This window comes from Bubalus kerabau, chromosome 13, assembly GCF_029407905.1.
Source record: "Bubalus kerabau isolate K-KA32 ecotype Philippines breed swamp buffalo chromosome 13, PCC_UOA_SB_1v2, whole genome shotgun sequence".
NCBI lineage: Eukaryota > Metazoa > Chordata > Mammalia > Artiodactyla > Bovidae > Bubalus > Bubalus kerabau.
Window position 1 is genome coordinate 57,156,847 of NC_073636.1, and position 21,029 is coordinate 57,177,875.

General features: G+C 43.2%; 1 protein-coding gene and 1 long non-coding RNA gene across 2 annotated transcripts in view; one reads left to right on the forward strand and one right to left on the reverse strand.

Annotated features, from left to right (window-relative positions):
- The window catches only part of CDH26 (cadherin 26), a 46,640-nt gene extending 33,374 nt beyond the window's left edge, over positions 1 to 13,266 (reverse strand). Inside the window, exons 1-4 of the mRNA XM_055544531.1 lie at positions 13,093 to 13,266; positions 4,153 to 4,209; positions 1,377 to 1,478; positions 852 to 1,013 (exon numbers count right to left, since the gene is read on the reverse strand). Coding sequence (XP_055400506.1) covers positions 852 to 1,013; positions 1,377 to 1,478; positions 4,153 to 4,209; positions 13,093 to 13,146 — 375 coding nt within the window. The 5' untranslated portion in view covers positions 13,147 to 13,266. The remainder of the gene's footprint in view (positions 1 to 851; positions 1,014 to 1,376; positions 1,479 to 4,152; positions 4,210 to 13,092) is intronic.
- Positions 12,277 to 17,714, forward strand: LOC129625759 (uncharacterized). The gene is made up of 3 exons (XR_008701593.1): positions 12,277 to 12,408; positions 15,856 to 15,898; positions 16,539 to 17,714. It is a non-coding gene; the product is annotated as an uncharacterized LOC129625759 (long non-coding RNA).
- Positions 17,715 to 21,029: the final 3,315 nt, after the last annotated feature.

Genomic DNA, 21,029 nt, shown 5'->3' on the forward strand with positions numbered 1-21,029 from the left:
TCCGACTCTTTGTGACCCCATAGATAGCCTGCCAGGCTACTCTGTCCATGGAATTTCCCAGGCAAGAATACTGGAGCAGGTTGCCATTTCCTCCTTCAGGGATCTTCCCAATTTAGGGATCAAACCCATGTCACCTGAGGCCTCTACATTGGCAGGTGGATCCTTTACCACCTGGGAAGCCCAGACCATATTACTGGGGTGATAAATCATAAAGAATACGTAGACTCATAGGAACAAACCATCGCCAGGGCTGTAATTCCTCCTTCATCAGGTAACTACGCAATCCATGGAGTCCATTTGTAGCCTCTCTCCATAGATTTCATCTGTGACTCACCAAAAACTAAATCAGCCCATTTTATAAACATTTTATATGTTTAAATATCCTGATCATATCAGGATAAACCTGTATCGATTCACAGATTACAGAAATTATGACAAAGCCAAAGTCCAGAACTCGAAGAGATTACAAAATTAATCTCTAGGTCCCAGGCACATTTCTAAAGCATGTCACAGTTTATAAGATGTCAAGCTCCCAGAGCCTGGCACACAGCCAGCTTACAGATTGCTTGCCAAATACAATACTCCTACACAATCTTCGCAGTAAAGACTAGCTTATGTGCTTAGTCACTCAGTCATGTTGGACTCCTTGTGACCCTATGGACTATAGTCCACCAGGCTCCTCTGTTCATGGAATTCTCCAGGCAAAAATACTGGAGTGGGTTGCCATTTCCTTCTCCAGAGGATCTTTCTGACCCAGGGATCAAACCAGGGTCTCTTGCATTGCAGGCAAATTCTTTCCCGTCTAAGCCACCAGAGAAGCCCAAGTTTAGAATGCATCACATTTTAGGTACCTTAAAAGATGGTGTTTTCTCTCGATCAACAGGGCGGTGAACATATATTTTCCCATTCACATTATCTTCTATAGAAAACAAACCAATCTCTGGATATTCATCCACACCAGGTCCTCTGATTAAATATATTATTTCCATGTTAGCAGACATATTATTGAACAGCTGGAAGGGAAAAAAAAGGAGAGGGGAAACAAACAGGGTGAGAGTAAACTACTATACCTATCAAATATCTAGGCTAATATTTAAAGGCAGTTTTAAATTATAGTTTTGGGAATTTGTCCTAAAGAAATAAACAGGTAGGGAAAGATGCAGGAACAAGGAATACAGCAGCAGTTTGGTTTGTAATAGTGAAGAACTGGAAACAGCATAAATGTCCATCCTTATTGGAAGAATCTCATAGGGTCCTCCCCTCCCATGACACTCATGCCTCCTACCACTTCTCTGCCTGGCGTCTTAGCCTCCTGCCAACAGGGATGTGCTGAATTGGACAGGGTGATGGGCCTTTCCCGAGAGCAGCTGCCTTACCTCACCCACAAATTTCGGGAAGGGTCCCGGGTCTTCCTCTTCCAGCTCCAAGGTGGTAATAACCCATCTTCTCTTGGATCGCCGTAGAAGCCGACTGTCTCCCTGGGGATCACAGAGACTGTGATGAGGGGGAGGATGTTGGTGAGGGGCTGGGGCGGGGTGCACAGTGGTTGACATGCCTTCCCTTTCTCATCCTCACAACAGTCTCCAATGCCTAAAAATCCCAAGTGCCCATTCTCTTTACAACTACAGAGTCAGTACTAAACTGTGGGCCACGTGACGCCCGGGGATTTCACATTTATATGTGGCTCCTGACATGTTTAAGGGGCTATGGGGACAATGCTAAAGATCATTGTCTAGTGTGTGCTGACACCTAAAGTCGATATGCACAGAGTTATGGGATCAATAAGAAAATTACCCCCTCTCTATTTCTCTCTCTGGGTTTCCCTTGTGGCTCAGACAGTAAAGAATCTGCAATGCAGGAGATCTAGCTTAGATCCCTGGGTGGAGAAGATCCCCTGGAGAAGGGAATAGCAACCCACTCCAGTATTCTTGCCTGGAGAATCCCATGGACAGAAGAGCCTGGCAGGCAACAGGTCATGGGGTTGCAAGAGTGACTAACACACATTCTTCTCTCCATGTTTCTGAAATCCTTGGTTGATAAAGCCTCCATTCAGTGCTGTGGGGTCTTCAATGCCTCTCTGTCTACTCATCTCCCTCATGACAGAGACTGAGACTTAGACCCAAACATGAGGATCAGAGATTTGTTGGGCAAAGGAATATAGATAGAATTGAACAATGAGGTTTTATTTGTTTTACATATATTTTACTGTTGTTCTTCAGTTGCTCAGTTGTGTCTGACTCCTCACGACCCCATGGACTGCAGCACACCAGACTTCCCTGTCCCCCATCATCTCTCAGAGCCTGCCCAAACTCATGTCCATTGAGTCAGCAATACGATCCAACCATCTTATCCTGTGTTGTCCCCTTCTCCTCCTGCCTTCCATCTTTCCCAGCATCAGGGTCTTTTCCAATGCGTCAGCTCTTTGCCTCAGGTGGCCTAACTATTGGAGCTTCAACTTCAGCATCAGTCCTTCTAATGGATATTCAGGATTGATTTCCTTTAGGATTGACTGGTTTGATCTCCTTGCAGTCCAAGGGACTCTCAAGAGTCTTCTCCAGCACCACAGTTCAAAAGCATTAATTCCTCAATGTTCAGCCTTCTTTATGGTACAGCTTTCATATCCATAACATGACTACAGGAAAAACCATAGTTTTGACTATACAGACCTTTGTCAGCAAAGTAATATCTCTGCTTTTTAATACGCTGTCTAGGTTTGTCATAGATTTTCTTCTAAGGAGCAAGCGTCTTTTAATTTCATGGTTACAGTCACTGTCTGCAGTGATTTTGGAACCCAAGAAAAAAAATCTGTCACTGTTTCTATTGTTTCCCCATCTTTTTGCCATGAAGTGATACAGCCGGATGCCATGATCTTCATTTTTTGAATGTTGAGTTTTAAGCCAGCTTTTTCACTATCCTCTTTCACTCTCATAAGAGGGTCTTTAGTTCCTCTTCACTTTCTGCCATCAGGGTAGTGTCATCTGCATATCTTAAATTATTGATATTTCTCCCAGCAATCTTGATTCCAGCTTGTGCTTCATCCAGCCAGGCATTTCGCATGATGCACTCTGAATATAAGTTAAATAAGCAGGGTGACAATATACAGCCTTAATGTACTCCTTTCCCAATTTGGAACCAGTCCATTGTTCCATGTCCGGTTCTAACTGTTGCTTCTTGACCTGCATACAGGTTTCTCAGAAGGCAGGTAAGGTGGTCTGGTATTCCCATCTCTTTCAGAATTTTCCACAGTTTGTTGTGATCCACACAGTCAAAGGCTTTAGTGTAGTCAATGAAGCAGAACTAGATGTCTTTCTGGAATTCTCTTGCTTTTTGTATGATCCAACAGGTATTGGCAATTTGATCTCCGGTTCCTCTGCCTTTTCTAAATCCATCTTGAACATCTGGAAGGTCTCGGTTCACGTACTATTGAAGTCTAGCTTGGAGGATTTTGAGCATTACTTTGCCAGCATATGAAGTGAGTGCAATTGTGCGGTAGTTTGAACACTCTTTGGCATTGCCCTTCTTTAGGATTGGAATGAAAACCGACTTTTCCCAGTTTTACTGTTAGCATATATTTGTTATTTTGGTTGGCCAAAAAGTTCGCTCAGGTCTCTAAGATGTTAATGGAAAAACCTGAACGAGCTTTTTGACCAACCCAATATAAGTATAGCTGGTATCTAGCCACATTCATTTTTATTCAGCAGATGTGCTCCTAAAAAATTACTGAATTAGACAGTGAGTTGATCACAGGAACTACAAGAAGGAAATCCTCCCAAGGTGGATGATGATGTGGCGAAACCTCGAAGTGGTGGTGGCGACAGTGTCCCCTGCACTGGCCTGCACCCACACACTGGAGGACAGCAAGTCTGCTTCCTCTAGCTCCCCAAAGTGGAAAAGAGTGTGGGCAACCCTCTGGGCCAGGACCATATACTCAACTTCTGACTTTCACAGACTGCTCCTCTTTTAATTAGACATAAAGGCATCCTCTGCAAGTCTCCACAGTCCTTCAAGATTCTAAAAGGCCACATCTAGTTACTAATCTATTTTTGGCAACTGAATATTGACAGGGGACTAAAAAACTCAAAATTGCAAGGCAGCCTCTAAGTAAAGTACAATCTCACTTGGTTTATTGAAAAACTGAATTCCAAACCCTACCTTTGTTTGATTAGTAAGATCATCGTTTTCTTGTCGGGTACTGTTGATAGTGCTGACCTTAAAAATACAAATGACATTAATTAGTAGGGAGTGTACTTAGCAGAACCAGGTAGGCCCTGCCTGAAGTCAATCTTCTAGAATTAGAGCAGAGAAAAAGAGGAACTGCATTCGGTTTTGATAACTAATTTCTTGCTCTTGACATCTCAATTCAAAATTGCCATTTCCCTTCTGTGACTGTAAGAGAAGTAACCAGAAAATTCTGATCTATTGTTACCAATGGTAGGGACATTTAAAGCCCTACCTGTTACTGTTATGTGAGCATAACTTAATAAGTGGGAAGTCAAACTGTCTGTTCAGGGTGAGCCAAGTGTATTTATATGGGCACATGTAAAACGGCACCAAATGTTAATTGGTGGTGGGATTCAAGTGGACTTTTTTTTAGGTTTTTTATTTCTCCCTTATTTGTAGACTTATCCTTTATTTTTAGACTTTATCATAAGATAATAAAACTAAGGAATTTGGTACTTTACAGTTACATAATGATTTGCATCGATAATTATGATATGCTATGCTAAGTTGCATCAGTTGTGTCCAACTCTTTGTGACCCTATAGAATGTAGTCCACCAGGCTCCTCTGTCCATGGATTCTCTGGGCAAGAATACTGGAGTGAGTTGCCATGCCCTCCTCCAGGGGATCTTCCCAACCCAGAGGTCGAACCCCTGTCTCTTATGTCTCCCATGTTAGCAGGCAGGTTCCTTCCCATCTGGGAAGCCTTGATAATTATTTATCATTGTTTCAACAACACTCCCCCTCTGGAAAAATCTCCACACATGAACAGTAAGAGTGTGGAACTTGAAAGAGACAAGTTATGCAATGCATGTCAAACCAACACAAAACACGTGTGCCTGTATGTTTGTGTATAGGTGTGCATGTATGTGTGTGTGTGTACACTGACACTCATATTTCTACCTCATTCATTTTCACTACCATATAACTTTTAACTATATGAATAGAAGACAATTTGTCATTCTCCTAGTGATGGCCACTTAGGTTACTTCCGGTTGTTTGTTATCACACACACACGGTGATGCTGTGGTTATAGAATATACATATAGAAAATTTCTCTGGAGGACAGTTTCAGTTTGTTTCACCAGGGTCCCTGACCTTATCAGAGACTCCACAAGGCCAAACACGTTTATAATAATCAAAGACACTGCTTGTCTCTTTCTCTGTGTGCCATTTGCACTGATGGTAACAAATATTGGTGATAAAAATGCTGGTGCCTTAGGACCATTGGAGACCATGACACAAACTCCTCTGATAGTCTCGCATGCTTCCTCACCACGTAGAGGCAGGAAAGAGGAAAGGAGGGAGGAAGAAGGGGAGGTGGAAGGGAGGGAAGGAGAGAAGGAGGAAGGAGAAATGAAGGAAGAGGGAAAAGGGCCGTCTCATTTAAGAATGATATGATTGATAAATTCACCTCATTGTTGAAATGAGAATGGATGAGGCAGGAAATACTATTAATTATACCCCATGCCACTCCTGTGTGTGTATCCTTTAGACACTATGTGTGTCTAGATGGAGGTATGAACCCAGCGCTGCCCATCAGTGTAGAAGATTTGTCTCAGAGAAAAGCACATGTGTGATTGTCAGAGTTGACAGCTAAATAGGCCACTTTTTTTTTTTTTTAATGAAGCAGCATTTTCCCCGAAAAAATGACTGATCAACCATGGCTGTTCAGGAATGATTACTTGATCGACAGGTCTTTGATTATGAACAAAGTCAGCCCATCACTTCAAGAAAAACAATGGGACAGTGTCATGTTGCCAATGATAAATTTTAAGCTTTCAAGCAAAAAATTAGAACTTTGGAAAACTTGAGCTTGACAGCTTCCCAACACATAAAGATTTTTCTGCTGATATTGGTGGACAGATTAATGAATGTGACTTTTTGATTTTTTAGAATGAAATATGTCAACATGTGGAAGAACTGCATAGCTCAGTGAGCAAAGAGTTTCTTATTGATTAAGATATCACAGTCCAAAATCACACACAGGTGAGAGTTATTCAAAATTCAAGAGACTCCAATGGTTTTAATCAAACAGAGTAACAAAAGTCATTACTATGCTTTCAGGCTCCACATGGCAAGTGACTGTTAAAAATGGACTACTTGTCAAATTCTGGCATGACATCAAAAAGAGTACCCACAGTTCCAGGCTATAAAAATATTCCTCCCTTTCCATATACATACCTATGTGAGGCAAGAATTGCTTCATATACTTGAAACAAACAGCATTTACAACAGACTGAGTTCAGAATCAGAGAGGGGAGTCCAGGTGTCTGCTTTTAAGCCAGACAGCCAAGAGATTTGCAAAAATATGAAATTGTGCCATTCTTCACACTGAATGGAAATGTGGAAAATACATTAATTTTCCACAGATGCTTGATTTATATTAGTTTGTAATGGATTTATCATTATCTCTTTACAAATTTGTGTTTTTGCTGTATAGCAAAGTGATTCAGTTATATATGTATCTTAATATTCTTTTTCATATTCTTTTCCATTATGGTTTATTAGGATGTTGAATATAGTTCCCTATGCTAGACAGTAAGTCTTTGTTTATCTGTTAATATTTTATATATAGTAGCTTCTATCTGCTAATTCCAAACTCCTTTTTAAACATTTATTTTTATTAAAAAAATTTTTGAAATATAATTGATTTACAATGTATCAGTTTCAGGTGTAGAGTAAAATGACTTAGTCATACATATACATACATATTATTTTTTACATTCTCTTCCATTATAGATTATTATAAGATATTGAATATTTTCCCTGTGCTATGCAGTAGGTCCTTGTTAGTCGTCTATTTTAATCAGTATCTTTATTGAATTGAGAAGTACATTTAAAATTTCCCAGTCTTGGAAATTCCCTGGTGGTCCAGTGATTAGGACTCTGTGCTTCTACTGCAGGAGGCCTGGGTTTGATCCCTGGTCAGGGAACTAGAATCCCACAAGCTGAATAGTGTAGCCAAAAAAAAAAAAAAATTCAGTCTTAATTTCTAATATGGGGAGCACCACATAAACAACAACTCTTTGGGTTCTGCCTAAAGTTTACAAGTGGAAAGGCATCCTGAGAGTAAGAGGCTTGATAACTGCTACTCTAGGATTTATGAGGCTTCCCAGGTTGTAAAGAACCTGCCTGCCAATGCAGAAGACATAAGAGATGCAGGTTTGATCCCTGGATCAGGAAGATCCCCTGGAGGAGGGCATGGCAACCCACTCCAGTATTCTTGCCTGGAGAGTCCCACGCGCGGAGGAGCCTGGAGGGCTACAGCCCATAGGGTCAAAAGGAGTCGGACACAACTGAAGTGACTTAGCACAGCATAGCACAGTAGCACTCTAGGATTTATACCTAAAATCTCCTGGGGACAGGGTGAGCCATCACCAGCCCACCTAGATCCTGCCAAACATCCTTCATTGTGGTCGTGTCCCTGCCCCAACCTGTAACGATCTGTCCTTAGCCAAGAGCTTGTCACGGCATAAAGGACTGTGTATTAGATAACAGTGTCATAGAGCATGAAGAAATATCCTTCAGATCTTCACTTCTTGTGGTTGGCCACCCTCCTGGTGGGTGGGGGATGTTATTGCATCATCTGGTTCTGTTAATGTCAAATGTGACCGTAATATTTGTTTCCTGCCACAGACTCTATTTCTGTCTTTTTTCCTAAAGGCAAAGTTGTTTTTTTTTTTTTAACTCCTTCCACTCCAAAATATCAAATATTGATTTATTCAGATAACTGTTTCTTGATTAATGTAGCTAATTTTAAATGAAGGGCCTAACCAGGCGTGTGAGGCTTCCCTGGTGGCTCAGATGGTAAATAATCTGTCTGCAGTGTGGGAGACCTGGGCTCATTCCCTATGTCAGGAAGATCCCCTGGAGAAGGGAATGGCTACCCATTCCAGTATTCTTGCCTCTGTCAATGGACAGAGGAGCCTGGCCGGCTACAATCCATGGGATCACAAAGAGTCGGACATGACTGAGCAACTCACACAACCAGGTGTGTAGTTTTAACAAGGAGAAAATTGCAGTCCTGGGACAGCATGAAAAAATTCATCCCATTTCTAAAACAGGTGTATTTCCAGGTGACCCAGGTCATGAACAAAGAATACCTAAAGGTTTTGTCTCCTCTCTGGCCTCAGTTTCCCCTTCTGTGAACAAGGGTGTGAGGCAAGGTACCTTTAAGGGCCTTTCAACCAGAAAGCTCTAGGCTCATTTTCCTAGGATGACATATAAGGGCACAGCCGACAGTCACATAGGAGTGGCTGGAGAGCTGGAAAAGAGGCCTGAGATAGTGTGTTTCTTCACCCAGAGATGCCTGAAATTTCACATCCTGAATGTACAAGTGTATTACTTCTCCTCTGGTGCACAGCTTAGAATTAACTTGCATCATCTCGTCTGGGTGAGGCAGAGAGACTTGAAAATGGTTACATTTGCCGAAATGATCTTGTAAGTATGCTTATTATATTTCCCATCCTTGACAATTTTAGGCTGTTTGTCCAAAGAGGATGAGAGTCATTTCCTAGGCAGGTTGATAAGAAGTCTAGGGGTCCCCAAGGAGATAGGGGTCTGGAATTCTCAAGGAGGAAGAAAGGACAAACTTTTCCTTCTCTACATTCCTTAGGATTATATAACAATAATGTATCCTGCCTGAGGACAGTCTCTGGATTAAACCTTCTGGCTAATCCTGTTATCTTAAAATGTAAATTATGGGAGTAGACCTGGTCTTTACAAGGATTATATAACAATAATGTGTCCCGCCTGAGGATAGTCTCTGGATTAAAACTTCTGGCTAATCCTGTTATCTTAAAATGTAGATTATGGGAGTAGGTCTGGTGAGGTCTTTACAACCTCTAGACATTCTTTGGATTCATTGGAGAGTATATAACGTCATTGCTAACACTAGCAAGGGGGTACTCTTTCTGCCCCCTTCTGATGCCTATGTCAGAAGCTTTCTCTATCTCCTTTATACTTTAATAAAACTTTATTACACAAAAGCTCTGAGCAATCAAGCCTCATCTCTGGCCCTGGATTGAATTCTTCTCTGGGGGCCAAGAATGCCGGTGTCTTCGTGTGATTCAACAGCAACCTTTCAGAGGATACCATTCAAATGATTTCCATAATGCTTCCTATAATTCAGTGGGGGAGAAAAATGTTCTCAAAGCGTGTCTCTGGCTGCAGTGTCCAGGGACACTGGGAGTGTGGCAGGTGGGCAGTCATTGCAAGATCCAACCTACCTATCACTTGAAAGGTGCTGCTGGACTTGAGGGAATGTCACCGGCATTGTGCTGGCCTGGCTGAGTAGCCCTAGCTACCTCAGGAAAGAAGTTATCTGAGTAAATAAAGGCTTTGTGTTTATAGAAGATCCTAAAGGACTAAGAAGGCTATATGGAAATAATTGTTTCCTGCCAATATTTCACTTTTGATAACAAATTTGAATTCAAGAACAACTTTTTTACTGAGGTATAATTGACATACACCGTTATATTTCTTCGGAGAAGGCAATGGCACCCCACTCCAGTACTCTTGCCTGGCAAATCCCATGGATGGAGGAGCCTGGAAGGCTGCAGTCCATGGAGTCGCTGAGGGTCGGACACGACTGAACGACTTCACTTTGACTTTTCACTTCCCTGCATTGGAGAAGGAAATGGCAACCCACTCCAGTGTTCTTGCCTGGAGGAGAATCCCAGGGACGGGGGAGCCTGGTGGGCTGCCGTCTATGGGGTCACACAGAGTAGGACACGACTGAAGCGACTTAGTAGTAGTAGTAGTAGTTATATTTCTTTCATGAGAACAGTACAATGATTCAATCCATATTTGTATGTATTTCGAAATGATCATCACATTGAAAAGTAGTGAAAGTGTTAGTCACTCAGTCATGTCTGACTCTTTAAGACCCCATGGACTGTATCCCACCAGACTCTGTTTGTGGGATTCTCCAGGCAAGAATACTGGAGTGGGTAGCCATTCCCTTCTCCAGGGGATCTTCCTCACCCAGGGATCAAACCCAGGTCTGCTCTTTTGCAGGCAGATTCTTTACCATCTGAGCCACATCACAATAAGTCGACTTAATATCTGTCACCATTTATAGTAACAGGTTTTTTTTCTTGTGATGAGAACTTTTACCATCTACTCTGTTAGTGAATTTTATACATGCGTATGGTCTTATGAACTAGAGCTGCCATGCTGTACACTTAAGCTGCTTTAAGCCACCAGTCTGTCCTTTGTTATGGCAGCCCTTGGAGATGAGCATGCGGTCCAAACACAGTCTCTGCATACAGAAGCTTGGCTGATCCTTTACGAGTGCAGATTCAGCACGGGGCAGCAGAAAACAGGGTTCCCAAGATTCTTAGGACAGAGCCTGGCCACTCAGTCTCTGCTGAGGGCTCAGCATCACCTCTGACCACACAATTCCTCATGTCCTGCAATCCACTGACTCTTGTTCTTGAATGAGGGGTTTGAGTGAATTAATCGGGCAGATCATACATGCTAACATACTTTTTAAGAATAACTTGACTCAGAATTTCCCAGATTAAATAGCAACAACAACCCACCAACCATAACAGACATTGTTGACTAACTTCATTCTCAAACCCTCCCTCTTCTCAGGTCCTAGAAGCTGCCCCAGCCCAAAGCTGAGGGTGTGCAAGCTCTCAGGGCAGGAAATAGCAAAGAGGGGGATAGGACCCTGCTTCTGCGGCTTGTCGTGGGATTTGGAACAAAGACCCACAGCAGAGTCGCAACTTTGTTCTTTGCTTCATGTCAGGATGACAACGTGAGGGTGGAGATTTGGGGAGAACACTGTTGTAGACATCTCAGCTCTTCAGCAGAATGGGTACCAGTTTTAAATCTGGAGGTCAAGGGATGGGTAGTGGGTGCCTTATTTGCATATCATCAATGGTTAAAAGTCAGTGTAGGTGGGAGAAGGTAGGGGCCAAAAGGAATAGGTTACTTATAGCCAATTCAGCAAAAAATTGGGCACCTCTTGGACACAAAGGTCTTCTCCAGTTGAGGGTCCAGAGTGCAGATTGCTCAAAACCACGGAACACTGGTGTATTCCATTATCTCCCTCGGCCTTGATCTCCGGAATCTGTATATAGTTGCTTCCACCAAACACTGAATTGCTACAAGTCCAGTCCTGCTGCCCACTGCCCACCCCACCCACCACACCCTCAGTCATGAATTAACCTGCCTGGGCTCTATGCTAACACGCAGAAATGAGAAAAACACAGCTCTGTTTTCTAATGAGTCCAGTTAGGGGTAAGAGCAGGAGTAAGAGAAAGATGGGAACAAGGTTTGATTTGTGACATATTTAAATCCAGGCTAATGTGGGCTAATGAAACAGAATTCTACTAGGAGTGGTCAGAAAGAGAAAAACAAATATCATATATTATACATGTATGTGGAATCTAGAAAAATGCTACAGATGAACCTATTTGCAAAGCAGAGATAGAGACAGAGACAGAGAGAACAAATGTATGGACACCAAGGGGAGAAGTGTGAGGTGGGATGAATTGGGAGACTGGGGTTGACATCCACACACTACCATGTATAAAATAGATAATTAATGAGAACCTACTGTGTAGCACAGAGAACTCTACTCAGTGCTCAGTGGTGACCTGAGCAGGAATGAAATGCCCCCCAAAATGTATACATTTAGCTCTTTCTCTTTGCCATACAGCAGAAAGTAACAACATTGTAAAGCAACTATACTCCAATTAAAACTTTTTTTAAAGTAGCCAAGAAAAATTTCTGAATATTAAGCAAAGGGTGGCGAACAGGGATCGAATTTCAGAAGCAGAGTTGGCCAGATGACTAGGGACTTTCTGTTTCCTCTTCTGTTTACCGTAACACCCAGCGCTTGTGAAAGCACCTGGCCCAGAGCGAGGGTCCCACCAACAGTAGCAGCCCAGGCACCCAGTGAAGAGAATAACCGTCCCGTCAGGGCGCGGAGAACAGCAAGAAAAGATCCTCTGCATTTCCTCATTGACTCCCACAACCACCAGGTCAAGGAAGTGCCTGCGGTAGCTCCATTTTCAGGTGGAGACAATGAGGCTTAACAAGATGAAGGTAGAGCCGTGAAACCCAGATGCCCAGGCCACAGTCACCAGATCAGCTCTGCTGAATCCAGGGGTGAGTGGCCTCTGGGCACTGGGACTCTCGCAGCATCTGAGAAGAGTCAAGCTTGAACCAAGGTGAGGACCGAGGCCAGGCGACAGCCCAGGTGCCAAGCCGGGTTACAATGCAGTGCAGACCCACCATCTTGACCCCCACCCACTGTTTATAAGGGAGAACCCAGGAGCAGTGCCAGAGCCCCACGGCTCTCCCTCTTTGTCTGAGGAAAGCGGGCTAAGCGGCGTGCCCCACAGGCAGGTGCAGCCTAAACTCTGTCCACGCTAAGTACAAGCAACAAGCCCAGATGTTTCCATCTTGATTCTACTGTTTGTTTCCGGGTTGAGCCATGGCAACTGGTGGGGGGCAGGGGGTGGGGAGGCAGGGGGATTTAGCCCTCCCACCCCCATGGGTTTGCTCAAACCCTGTTCAACATACACAATTGAGATTTTTTTCAGTCTTATGTAAAATGAAAAGAAATGTCCTTAGGAAACACGTTGATACAAATCTAAATGTGTGTATCCTATATAAACCGGTCTTAGCCTGTTCCCAGTACTCTGCTAAACCCCTCCTTAGTGTTAATTCTGGAACCCCTCTTCTTTCCCTAAAGAAAGTGCTAAAGCTCCCACCCCCTGCCCCCAGCTGCAGGACATCACACTCAGCCCCGTTCCCCCATCCTCGAACAGGCAGAGCCAGCTGGAGCTGTGCGGTCAGCTCCCGGCCCCTGGCAGGTAAATCCCACGTTCTGGGTACCAGTCTCTGCTCACCAGCATCAGCAGCGCGAGAAGCAGCAGCAGCACGGGGTGAACCCTGGAGCGCATGCTGCCTGGTGCACACCCGCAGCCTGCGGGCGATGGCGAGTCCTCCCGGCCTGTGGGCCCTTCCCTCCCAGCAGGCTCTCTTCTCCAATTACTGTCTGGTCACCTTGTCACAGACACTCTCTCAACTCTTCCCCTCCCTGCTCCCAAGCATTCTTGTATTTATCAGGGGTGGGGTAGGGGCCTGAGCCTTAGCCTTTGGCCTCATTAACCACAGGCAGAATTCTCAGGAAGGGAGTGGGGGAAATAAAACTGCCCCAGCAACACGCACAACATCGTCCTGGGAATCTGACCCCAGGAGACCAGGGCTTAGTCAGAGGAGGGTGAAGCCAGTGTCTATGGGGAAATAGGGGTTTGGTTTCTTTGTTTTTGTTTCCAAAATTAGTGGAATGCCTACTGATCTCTTCCTTGTAGCAGAGTATTTTAATGCTCATTTCCTTATAGGCTCTATTGCTTGAAATCAAAGAATTGGAAAAGGACTCCAAAAAAGGATAACTTTATTAAGGGAGGGGGAAAAAAAAGGAAAAAGTATAATTTTACTTTCCAAAGCATTAACCATCTTTATCCCAATCATGTCTTGAGGCTCTGGGGTTTATAGACTTCACCAAAATCTCCTTTACATTTAGATGAACCTGGCTTTTTGATTCTGAGATGAAAGAAAGAGGCAGGAGGGATGGGAGAGAGGCTCCCTGTGGGATGGTCTCTGTACCAACCTGGGGTCTTCACATTAGGATTCCGAGAAAACGACAAGTTGAGGTTCTAACATACCAATACTTCAGGCTGCAATGACCAAGTGGAAAACAAGATCTGACACTCATTAGTCCTCATTACCTTAACGTATTACCTGTGATCACATCACCTTATTGAAAATACTCAACAGTTCTTCAAGAGGTGAAATAAAAGCTAATCTTTATCTTGTCTTAATGTATTTTCATGGCTCTGTGACAGGTTGCTGCACTTTTTAATTTGAATTGTTTATAATCTGAATCCAAGTTGTTTGTTACTAAAAAGAGTAACTAATGTAATTTTAAAACCTTTCTATATTTCCTGTACATAGGGTGGGGAGGAGGGTGGGAGGAGTGTAATACCTATGGCCAATTCATACTGATGTATGGCAAAACCCATCACAATATTGTAATTATTCATCCTCCAATTAAAATAAATAAATTTTTTTAAAAGAAGCAGAATAATAATTATCAAATTTACAACTTTGAATAAATAAACCTTGCATTTACTTTCAAGATGGATATTTTTATTCCATGTAAATCTGTTGGCCACCTGATGCGAAGGGCTGACTCATTTGAAAAGACCCTGATGCTGGGAAAGATTGAGGGCAGGAGGAGAAGGGAACGACAGAGGATGACATGGTTGGATGGCATTACCAACTCAATGGACATGAGTTTGGGTAAACTCTGGGAGTTGGTGATGGACAGGGAGGCCTGGCATGCTGCGGTTCATGGGGTTGCAAAGAGTTGGACACAACTGAGTGACTGAACTGAACTGAAGTCTATTGAAAAACTTGTTAGAGTCATGAATTCAGAACTTATAGATCAGGTAAGTAAGCTAAGCCATGTGGAATGTTTGTGAGAGATGCATGTTGTACACCCCTAATACTGGGGCTGATAATGTTGATCAAGAAAGACAGTTTGTAAAGCAATTTCCTTCCAATTAAAAAAATAACTTTTAAAAAGGCAGAAACCAACACAACCATGTAAAGCAATTTTCCTCCAATTGAAAGATAAATAAAAATTAAATAGAAAAAATAAACAGTGTGTTGGCCTGCAGAGATCCAGAGAGGGGCCAGGGAATGTGAGCAAAGGGTTCCACTTTTATATTTGCTTTAAGTTGTAAAAAATTGGTATTTTAATATATTAAAAACAGCCAAATTTTCAACACTCTCAAACATTTAAAAGTGAACGAGAAGCCAGTTTTCCACAAGACAGTCCTTCTCAGGCTGTGTAACTCACTCAGCTGGTGACTCTAGGCTTCACCTGCCTCACTTTTTAAGTGAGTCATAGCTCCAAGATGTCGTTTCTCTTTCTATTCTGCGTATCCACGATTCCAAAGAAGACGTCGGTGTTCCTGTGTTCTTAGAAGTGCAGTAATACCTTATGGCCACAAGGTGGCAGCTCCCAGCTCAATGAAAGCCTGAACGAAGAAAGTGAAAGTGAAAGGAAAGGAAAGGAAAGTGAAGTTGCTCAGTCGTGTCCGACTCTTTAAGACCCCATGGACTGTAGCCTACCAGGATCCTCTGTCCATGGGATTTTCCAGGCAATAGTACTGGAGTGGATTGCCATTTCCTTCTCCAGCGGATCTTCCCGACCCAGGGATGGAACCCAGGTCTCCCGCATTGTAGACAGAGGCTTTTACCGTCTGAGCCACCAGGGAAGTCCGAAGAAAGTCATAGTGAAATCAAAGTCACTTGATTAAAAGGAAGGTCAGGATGAGAATTCATTTCCTACATTCTGCATTCTACTCTACATTCTCACCTTGGGCATCGAGGGGAGCCCAACCCACTTCAAGTTCTCAGTATAGTATAAGTTTTTTAATAATATAAATGCATCCTGACTGCTTCTAAGCAGGATTAATTTTGTCTTGAATTATCTTTGTCCTTCAGGTTCCTGAAAATGCCAGGCACAGGTATGTAGTGAGTTGCATTTTCAGAGTTGTCAGTCAAGACAACCGAATCAGGTTCATTTTCCATCTTTTCAGGAAAAGCCTGTTGTCTGGGAGGATTCTACTTGTCTAGAAAGTGGTGAGTAGAGCCCTTCACTGAAAGTAAAGAAGCAGTCAATTCATGACATTCTAAAGAGACACCAAGAGTCAGGACCAGACCCCTCTGGGTTCCCCTGAATGGCAGAACCGACCCCGTCACCCCCAGCCTGCACCGCAGCCCAGTCTCTTGGTCCAGCCCCGCCCACCGGTCAGGAGTCAGCGGCGGAGTCAGCGGCGGAGTCAGCTGGCCTCCTTGGGCCTCAACTGCACTGAGGGCTGATCCCACCCTCCCTGCTGCAGACACATGAGATGCTTTCTTTCCACCTCAGAAAGTGCAGGGGGATGTGAGGAGGGATGGGGGTCTGGGGTAGAGCGGAGTGGAGGGATGGAGGGGTGGGAGGGTGTGGATTTCTCCAGTGAATGTGACGGGAGCTTCCTGAGAATCACTGGTCTCATAGGAGGGTCCCCACCGCCCCAACTCCGACTTCTGCTTGGTCAGTGGCCCTGTGCCCAGCTGAGATGAGGGCCTTGTGGTGGATAGCAGGACTCAGAGAAGGATAACACAAAAGTGCCCATCCCTTCCTCCAACTGGCACGGTGAGGAGACAGTTTCTCCTGTGGGTCAAGTCTACATGGAAGACAGGAAATGATCCATTACCAGTTTTCTTCCTGCCTCCCCAGAGGGATGCTGCTGCGGGCAGGCAGAGGACACCCCCCAGGCACGGAGACATTTAGATGCCCTCTCTACAGAGGGGAGCCAACCTCAGTGACCACCTGAACAGAGAAGAGGGAGGGAGGGGAGGTGTCTGAGGGGGACCACCCCAGCCACGCCCTCCTGTGTTGGTGGGAGCTGGAGAGAAGAGGGGATAGTCCATTTCTTCACAGTGATGCAAAAAGCTTAACTTCTGAGAACAGCCTCCAAGGAACAAAACAACCCAAGGAAGAGCTGTGTTTAGAGAAATAAGGAGGTGGTTCACACAAGCCCAGCCCTGCCTTGAGGAATGATCCCCTTTCAACAACATGTAAAACAGCGACTACGTGGAGGCTCTGGAGAGAGACCAGAGACGCAGAAACTGGAGGTAGCCAGGCTCCTAGAAGAGGACGGACGGGCCGAGGATGAACAGACAGGACCTGGGACCTGGGTACTAAGCTTGTGGGTGTTTCTGGCATGGTTCTTTCAACTTTTCCGTATGTTCAAGATTTGTTTATAATACAGTGTTGGGAGGAAAATCATTAAGTGATTTTGACTCCAGCAGTAACAAATCCAAGTTATTACTGTGCTGTCTTACCCCAACATCAATGTTGTGCATCTACTTGTAGCCCAGTGTCTAACACGAGTATGAGCCAACACACCTAATGTTTGTTAGATTTCACATCGGAATAGAATAATCCATCATTTGTATTTCTGGATCTATTTTCAGTGACTCAAGTCACTCAGGTTGATCAGAAGTGGTTCCTTATGTTTCAGTATTCCAAGTCCTCCCCCAAGAACTGGTTGGAAATTTTCCTTTGAGAGGTTTTAATTTCTTATCCCTATTTGTTCAACTAATCATTGTAGATGAGCAATAGGGGAGGGAAATGCTGCCAAATACAACAGATTGGAGTGTTTTTCACTTTTTGCAAGTATAGTCTAATACTAATAATATTGATAGTGGAGTTACCAAGCTCTTTCTTGAGTTGTTTACGTATGTGGATTTTTCTGTGCTTTTTGGGGGAAGAAGAGGGGAGATAAAAAGAAAGACTTGAGGCTGTTTATTTTGTCTTCCCACATCAAAATCATCCTCTTGAGGTAAAAATGTATGCTTCTTTTAAAATTAGAATATATTTCAATTAAATTTGGTGGATCTTTCATTTAATTATTGTGTGTGTGTGTTAGTCGCTTAGTTATATCTGACTCTTTGTGATCCCATGAACTGCAGCCCGCCAGGCTCCTCTGTCCATGGATTCTCCAGGCAAGAATACTGGAGTTTTGCCATTCCTTTCTCCAGGGGATCCTCCCCACCCAGGAATCAAACCCAGGTCTTCTGCATTGCAGGCAGATTCTTTACCATCTGAGCCAGCAGGGAAGCCCTCATTTCTTTATTGCAGAAGACCTATTAGCAAAACACATTTCATTGCACTACTGAGAAAATTGGAACAACACAGGAAAAAAGTCAAGTCTTCTTTTCTTTCCCTTTACATTAAGATGAATATCTCTAGAGAGATTAGAGGAAAAATTCGGTGACCCTTCCAAAGGCAGTGATGACCCTTCCAGACCTGTCTGGAGTATTGAATGAAGTGTGTGGAAAAAAAAAAAAAAAATCAGCTGAAGGCAGGTGAGTTCTCCACACCTGAAGTTTAAAAACAAAAGAGTGTGGATGTAAGAAAAACATACTCAAGGTGGACATGTTCTGAAAAACCTCCACTCCTTCATATTCACCTGTGGCCTAGATCATCAGAGCCATAAACTATTCAGATTTGTGCCCTACCATCTGAGCCAGCAGGGCAGCCCTCATTTCTTTATTGCAGAAGACCTATTAGCAAAAAGCATTTCATTGCAGTATTGAGAAAATTGGAACAACACAGGAAAAAAGCCAAGTCTTCCTTTCTTTCCCTTTTTATTGAAGTATAATTGATGTGCAATACACATAAGTTACAGATGATTCACAGTTTCTAAAGATTTTATTCCGTTTATAGTTATTGTAAAATACTGGCTATATTCCCTAAATGCTTTCCCAGATAACACTAGTGGTAAAGAATCCTGACAATGCAGGAGACGTAAGAGACTTGGGCTCCATTCCTGGGTCGGGAAGATGGCCTGGAAAAAGTAATGGCACCCCACTCCAGTATTCTTGCCTGGAAAATTCCATGGGCAGAAGATCCTGGCAGGCTACAGTCCATATGCTGTACATATATCCTTGTAGCTTATTTGATACATAACAATTTGTACCGCTCAATCCTCCACCCCTATACTGCCCCTTTCCCCGCTGGTAAGCACTAGATTGCTCTCTGTATCTGCGAGTCTGCTTCTTGTTTTCACTGTTATAGTCACTAGTCACTATATTAGATTCCACATATAACTGAAATCATAACAGTATTTCTCTTTCTCTGTCTGACTTATTTCACTTAGCCCAATGCCCTTCAGGTCCATCTATGTGGTTGCAAACAGCAAAATTTCCTTCTTTTTTAATGACTGATGAGTGACTATTCTTGAGGTAAAGAGCCAGCTAGGTGCCTTTAAACCCTCGAGAAAGCAGAGTGAGGCAAAAAAGCAGAAGACTTTGTGGCCAGAGCACAGGAGGGGACTGGTCCGGCAGGTGGAATGCTGTGAGAGCAGCCCGTTCAACCTCGTAGACTTAAAGTGCTACAAAGGTGGACTTCTCAGACTTTAACCTCCAGAGATCTTAAAATGCAGCCTCTGATTCTTGAGGTCAACGTTTACCTTTACCCTCATCGGGAAGGAAAGATCATGCTTCCCCTGCCCTTCTAGTGTGTTGGCTGACATCCCCTGTAATAAAAGACAGATTAACAAGAGAAAAACCAACAAAAGGTTAGTAACCTGTGTGTCCCCTGTACACGTGGGAGAGACTCAGGAAAAGTGAGGAACTCCCAAAAAAGACTGAACTGCCAGAAATAACATCTCCAGCCAAAAAGGAAAAAGGACGTTTGGGTTTGGGGGAGCGAGTGACAGGAGGTTGTCAGGAAAAGCACAAGAAAATGAAAGTATAGTTGTTGGCAGATTTAACTCCTGCCTTAATATGATCGGAGTTGATAAGATGAATAGGGATTTCTGAAGTTTCTAGATTTAGTTCATCCTCGTCTTCCAGGTACAGACAGGAGGACACCCTTACAAATGGAGATTTCCCTTACAAATCTAAATGTCTTTTACTAAAAGGTAACTTCTCCGTTTTCAGAGCCTCTCCAGTACCTGCTGTTTCTTAAAAATAACCAGCCTAGAAAACAATCCTCACACCAATGAGGCATATTTTGGAATGGCAGATTCTGCCCTCCTTCACCCTCTTACAGCTTTTTTTGACTGGGCCTGACAGCTACATTGACAAGAGACAGGTCAGCAGAAGAAAAGCACACCAATTTATTTAATATTAATACATGACACCCAAGACTTCATAAAGAATGAAGACCCAGAGAAATGGCAACACTTCCTTGCTCTCATATTAGGTTGAACAAAGTGGAAAAGTGATGAAACTGGGGGGAGATGAGATGATGAGTATCGTTTGAACAAATAAAGTTTGTGAAGAATTCTCTCAGCCTCAACTTCTCATCCCTGATGATAAATATGTTGCTTTCCTCCTGATATAGGGAACACGTCTTACAGGAATTTCATCTCCTGCCTTTAAAGAAAAAAAGGAAGATGAGTGTTTTTCTCATATTTGCTGTCTTTCAAATGCCTTTAACTCAAAATCGTCCCTATGCCAGAGTGATTTTGGCATATGTGGTGTGTTATGAACTCCTTCGGATTCAGTGGGTCTGAAGTGGGGCTCAGAATATGAGGAACAGGCATAGAATAGTGCTAGCTGAATGGAATCAAAAGTTAACTATGCATCATTAGTTTTCTCTAAAATATCCTACAAGCCAGGACAATGATATATATGACTATCCCATTTTTAAAATTCCAAATATGTTTTCCAGAATTATCTCAGTTAATCTCTTAAACATCAAATTACTGAGGACAGAGATGTATGAATTGGATCCTTCGAGTCTCTATGAAGATTTTTATAAAACGAATGATTTATGTTCCTTCACTGAGCATTGTTCTATAAACAGTGTTTTATGATGTCAAAGTAATGATGCAAGGAGGCTTTTGGACTGAGGTGGTTTTTACCCTTTCCTTGCCTACCAAATGAAACCAAACCCTACGTGGAGAATTTCCTGTAAATGCCTCAAGAGTAAGAAAAACAACCCAATCACAAACAGCCAGTCAGGGTTTCCCAAATGGTACAACCACTTAAGCCACAGCCAATCAAATGGTTTCCTTGTTTTGCATCTTCTCCTTGCCTTCAGGTCCTATCTGGGAAGTGCTCCTAACCTCTAAGCCTTTGGTGCTGCCCAATACAAATTGATTTTTTGCTCAAATGAGTTCTCAAATATTTCAAAGAGAAAAAGCTTAAAATTTTTTTGTTTCTGAAATTGAACACTCCTCCTCCCTCCCCGTGTCTTCTGGATCACAATAAA